A 6,291-nucleotide genomic window follows, 5' to 3' on the forward strand; every position below is an offset into this window, starting at 1 on the left:
TATATATATATATATATATATATATATATGAGGTCTGAAGTATTAGAGGGTTGAGCTGTGTTCAGTCTGAATTAATCTAAAGGCGATCGCATGCAAGCAACACGCATTTAAAGAGGTCAGCTATGACTACTCACACCGGGACTCAATCTAGGCAGATACTACCGAATAAAGAAAGCACCTCCCATTCTTAATCTAATATCACACACTAAGGCAATATGTGAAATATACAGATAAGAACTGAGGATTAAATCTCGGGATCTGGTAGGACAGAATGTTTTCAGCACAAAAAATTACAATATGTTAATTTAAAACTGTAACTATTATCCATAGAATTTAATATTTATAAATGGCCATAAGTTATGAGGTAGTCAATTCTGATGAACTGGAATTCAAATCATAACCGAATCAATTTTGCCTCCCAAAGTCTATATCATAAATACTAATAACATACAATGTCAAATAAATGAGCGACTTTAACAAAAAAGGATCGCGTAAAACAAGCTTTTAGCTCTGATGGTAGTGAGCCAGGACTTTTAAACTAAATAAATGTTTAACATATGACTAGCCCCTGGTTTTGTGATCAATTCTTATTAAAGGAGTTTTGCCAAGATTGCTATTAATTTGCTCTCGTTACAAAGCCAATGCTTTATATTAACCATTTCTTTAGACGGAGGTAAACAGAATCAACTTTTTTGTGCTGAGGCATTGTTCATCTCTTCTGATCAGATAAAAAGTAGCCATACGAGAGCCAACCAGAGTTTAACTATTTCTACAAGATCTGCATATCTATTTAAATCTTGAGTTAACTATTAAAGTTGATATTTTCATGTAAACATCAACATTTTTATTGTTGTTTTGTATAATTTGCAGGATGCCGATACCAAAAGATCTTGAGGTGAATATGTCAGTCACAACCGACAGTGTTGTTCCAAAGGAATATTTAAATAAAACAGTCTCTCTTACAATTCCTGTGAAGAAGAAATCCGTGGTGAAGCTTTTTGGGTACATTATTTTTATTATTATCGATTCATTCTGGGGTTATTCAGTAAGTCTTCAAACTATAATGGCGCCATTCCCTTCGGTAGTTAATTGATAAATTTCTCTAAACTTCTCAATAGAGAACATCAAAAGAGCCATTTCTTTAAATTCCCCCTTCATTCTGTCATGTCGATTCGTATTAATTATGAGATATTGTATCTTGACCAAGGAAATCAATATCTATCCCAAAAAAGAAGAAACAGTTAAAACGTATGTATTACCGATTTCTAGTTTAATAGATTCAAAGACCCAGTATTTTAAAGAGGGGACGGGAAGTGATGTACTTACCATTCCTAAGGGTAGTAATTGCATAAGAATATTTAATGGTTTCAGTCGGTTATTGAAACTTCACTGACGTGTAGACTTGCTAAGAGTTTCCATCTTAATGTAAAATAAGCTAAGACACTACTGCTTTCAGAGGCGAGCTACAAATATTTACAACTGAGGCAACCAAGCAAGAAATGTCTTTCCTTTGATCTTTGTGGTAGCTCCAGTGATAGGTACCAATTGGGGCCGTTTTCGCAGCATTAGAGGAACCTGCGAAAATCATTACACTGTGCCTTACAGTATTTATTTGGCAGCAAGCTATAACATACATAAATAAGAATTGGGCCCCATAGACCTGTGAAACCAAAGCATTAAGACGACACTGGTCTGTTATGTTGTTGATTCTGTCAGTAGACACCCACATGTTCCCTCAATTAAAGACTGACTCCTTCAAGAAAGAACAAGACTTGTAACTGCAAATATCGAATGCAACCATGTATGTAGAGTTTCAAATTTGTTCAATTGAAAACCCAATTAGATTATTGTTGATACCGTAGTTTAGCGCTGATTGAGCAGATTTATGGTCAAGTATGTTCCAGCTGTGACCATTGTCTTTTTTTCTATCTTCAATTATATTTCATTATCCAAATTTCTTTTTCTATTTTAAGATGATAAAGGTATTTCTAGCGGTTCTAGAGGTTACATAGAAGCTCTTGTACTGGATGGATTAAATAGTTATTTATTCATGAAAAGCTAATCACTACAATTAAGTGTTAGAAAAGAAGAGTTCATTAATCGTTGCTATTGAAAGCGAACAGCAACTTTTGTTAAGATTTCATCTCGTAATGATGAGACATTGAAACAAAAATCAAGCATCGCCAGGCTTTTATAACCTTTTTACACGAGCCCACGGAGATCCAATCTTTTCACTCAACCAGGTAGAAATAGCAGTGAAATATCCTTCAAATTACACCTTTACTGTCTTAATACATAACATTCCAGCATTAAAAAAATTAAAAGAGGCTCATGGCTAGAAGGACATTGATTTTCGGTCTACAGGATCAGAGCTACTATGATGCTCAACAACAACAGAAAAAAAACTGCTTACAGCACTAGTAAAGATATAGAGAGCTAATTTCCTATATCGAAATATTGATTTCTTATATAGAACGCTTAATAAGATTCGGGAGATAAAGCTGTGTTGTTAAGAAATTCAGCTTTTTTAAAACAACATAATCTCAGGCACTTAGGACAAATGTTTTCCAACATAGTGACGGTTTTTCCGAATCTTTGTAAATGAAATTTGGTGGAAGGAAACTGAAAACTCGTCTGTTCCAATTATTGGATACAGATTTAATTCGTTGCTTGTTTTATCACCTGACCCTCGGGTTCCTTTTACAGCCTTTTGGCCCAGGTTCTCAGTCCAAGGACAACTTTCTCCCCCTCCTCAATTTTCGTGGTCATGAAAAAGGTCGCTGACGATGCTTTTCTTTCTCTGATTATGATATCAAGACCAAATTAGAAATATTTTAGATTTATCAAAATATTTGCTTTTACTACATATACGCAAAATGAACGCTGAAACGGAAGCGTTGGACTATCAGCTGATGAATCAAGTTTGAATCTGTTACAGATTTGGGAAGGGCACATAATCCTCTGAAATAAAGTATAAGACACTGTCAATTCTCAATTGAAATATTAGTCTTTCCTTTCTACTTTAATACCTCGTTATCATGATATGAAATAACGCAGCTAGTTGGCAGAGTCGTTAGCACACCGAGCAAAATGCTTAGCGGCATTTCTGGTTATATGTTCTGAGTTCAAATTCCGGCGAGGTATGCTTTGCATTCAACTCATCGATAAAATAAGTTAAACAGCAAAATGTCAGGCTTTGTACCTAAATTAGAAATGATTATTACAATATGATATCTCACCAAAAGTTTCCAGTTTCAACCGTAACGCTTAATGAACTTTTGGCGTAGGCAAGAGACCAGGAATTCTGGGAGTGACTTCTCTTGAACTTATTGGCGCCCTACTCTTTGGGATCACTTTTATTCTTTTACTCTGTCCAAAGCTACTAAACCGAAAAGAAATCGCTATCGTATTTGCAATAGAAAATCTATGCAGTTTGTGAAACAATTGAACTTTTCTCCTTTACAGAATACCTGAACCTGATCTTTACATCCACAAGAGTAGCAGCAAGAGTAGTAGCAAGAGTAGCAGTGATGAAGTAGCTGTGATAAGTCACGCCTTTATCTTAGAAAATATTGGTCCAAGCGAAGCACACAACCTTGTATTTGAAACATTTGTTCCATATCTAATCATACGAAATATGACCATTATGACTCTCGATTCAGTGAAGGTAAGAAAGATCTGATGCTCAAATTATATTTTGTGTTTTACGTTTAATCGAATTAAAATGATGTTGAAGTTCCTTGAAGTACAATCACCATACCCTTATGCTTGAAATATGTTTTGGTTCTGCTGTTACTTGCCTTGATAAACCTCTATAAATTCTTGACCTTGTGTGTAAATAACCAGTGAATGGCATAAATGAGGCGTATAAGATTACTACACTGCCAAATACACCACACAATATCAATTTTTGCTTATAACACTTTTACTTCAAGTTATAAAGTAGCAAAATAATAGAGTGAATATTAAACTCTCAAAAATAATGAGATTAATTCAATTACAGATGGTTTTGATGCAGAGTACTTTATTGAATATTATCTCACTTTACTTAACTTTTGGGTAATATCTGCCATTTTCAGAGAAAATGTTAAAATAGATGATGTCTTTCAGTATACACATTCAATCAAACCACTCTGTTTATCGAAGCGACCATCACAAATATTTAGGAAAGACTCTGACACGATCTCATTCCCCATCTTGCCTGAACAGTAATTGGCTAATGAAGTTAATGCAAGAGACTGAAAAAGTAAGAGGCATGCTCTTCGCTAATCAACTAAACAACACCGTTTCAATTCACGAAAGAATGAAAATAATTGCACTTTCTTTTAATTCTTTTTATCGTTAGCTGAGTTGTGCAGTGGTGAAATCGATAAGGCGTCAGAAAAAAATGTCTTGCGATGTTTCATCCGGTTCTTATCGTTCTAAGTTCAAATCACACGGAGGTCAACTTTGCCTTTTATCATTCCGTAGGTGATAAAATAAAGTACAGGATTTTATATAATCGATACTCTACCACTGAAATATCAAGTCTTGTATCTATGCAAGAAATCTTTATTTATACTTTTGGTATAGTATTCTTGAAAATGTGCAAGCGTCACTATATACTACTCTTCCTTCTCTGAAAGTATCAGGTATTGATGGAAGACTAAAGATGTAAACGATTCAGAACCGTACAGTTTTTTTTTATATCTTTTAGTCAGGAAGGAAGATAGTGACAGCGACACTTCATAGAGCCTTCGAGACTAGTGGGAGGAAGAGAGAAAGCTATGCTCTAATCGGAGAACCGCCTTGAATATTTGCAACAGAAAGGATCCCACTAAAGGTACCCGGGGCACAAGTCTTAAAGTAGGCCAGCTAGCGCAGCAGAGGCGACAGGTAGGGGCAGGAAATGGTCTATCCCAGGCGATCCTTTTATGGAGGTGGTCTATATAGATTTCATGCACGGAGACGGGGGTGGGAGAGAAACTCCTAGGCTACTCCGAGAAGTACACACTCTCGTTACGTCACTGAACAAGGAGACAAATTTAACCTACCAATCAAGTACACAATGGTACCATTGGAACTCAGAGGAATTAAGATAAACAAAGTTCCTTTTTAATCTAAACTATACTCTCCTACATTTTCTATAATGCTCTTCCATCTATCTGGTAGGCTTGCAAGGCCCCTCTTCAAAAATTCACTTGTCCGTGATGAAAAATACTCTTCCAGTACCTCATCTTCAGAATTCATATTTTTTCCGTCCAAATAATTTTGAAGACTGCGGAATAAATGATAATCAGATGGGGCAATGTCTGGCGAATATGGTGGGTGGGGCATTGTTTCCAATTCAAACTGCTCCAGCCTTTGGAATGTCATTCCCGCTGTATGTGGCCGAGCATTATCCTAATGTAAGAACATCTTTCGTCTTGAAATCAAAGATGGTTGTTTTTCTTCTAGCGCTGACTTAAGCCGCTCCAGCTGCTCGCAGTATATCTCCGTTGTTATCGTTTGGTTTGGGTTTAAAAGCTCAAAGTGGACTAAACCTTTCACATCCCACCAAACAGATAACATCTTACGTGCGTGAAGACCTTCTTTAGCTTGGGGTGCGTGTGTTTCTCCTCTCCCTACCCACTGTCTTTTTACTCACTGACATTTTTATAGAGAAACCATTTCTCGTCACCAGTCTCGCTATTCGGTCCAAAATAAGATCATTTGTGAGACGTGACAGCAAAGAAGAGCACACATTCACTCTCCGCGTGCGATTAGACTTGGAAAGTTTGTGAAGAACCCATTGACCCAATTTGCTGACATTTCCGATGGCACGCAGGCGTAGATGAATAGTTGAATGACTAAATCCAAGCTGGTCTGCTAGTTCCTCAACAGTTACGGGATGTTTTCCACCAGAATTTGCAGGACGTCCTCATCGAGCTCTGCAGACCGTCTAGGACGTGACTCGTCTTCTAGACTGTAGTTTCCGGTTCGGAATTTCTGGAATCACTGTCGACACTGGTTTACGCTTATTGTCCGATCCCCATATTCTGCATTAATATTCCTCTCACTTTCCGTTGCGTTATTGCCTTTACTGGACTCATAAAGCAAAACATGCCGAATATGCTACTTTGTCACTTCCATTATAGTTTGCACTGTTCAAAACTTGCAGTAAGAATAAGTACAAAGTAAAATTACTGCCTGCTTTTAATAGTAAGTTGATGCAGGTAGTTTATCCCGTCACCCTCAGACTTTTTGTTCGTGCAATTGAAAAGAGCCGCATTATTAATAGGATAACCCTATATATATATATATGTATATATA

At 36.5% G+C, this 6,291-nt stretch overlaps 1 protein-coding gene across 1 annotated transcript in view; it reads left to right on the forward strand.

The window, feature by feature from the left end:
* The window catches only part of LOC106871077 (integrin alpha-4), a 177,565-nt gene that overhangs the window by 149,892 nt on the left and 21,382 nt on the right, over positions 1-6,291 (forward strand). Inside the window, exons 15-16 of the mRNA XM_052968826.1 lie at positions 871-1,002; positions 3,466-3,667. Coding sequence (XP_052824786.1) covers positions 871-1,002; positions 3,466-3,667 — 334 coding nt within the window. The remainder of the gene's footprint in view (positions 1-870; positions 1,003-3,465; positions 3,668-6,291) is intronic.

Source organism: Octopus bimaculoides, chromosome 1, assembly GCF_001194135.2.
Source record: "Octopus bimaculoides isolate UCB-OBI-ISO-001 chromosome 1, ASM119413v2, whole genome shotgun sequence".
Classification (NCBI taxonomy): domain Eukaryota; kingdom Metazoa; phylum Mollusca; class Cephalopoda; order Octopoda; family Octopodidae; genus Octopus; species Octopus bimaculoides.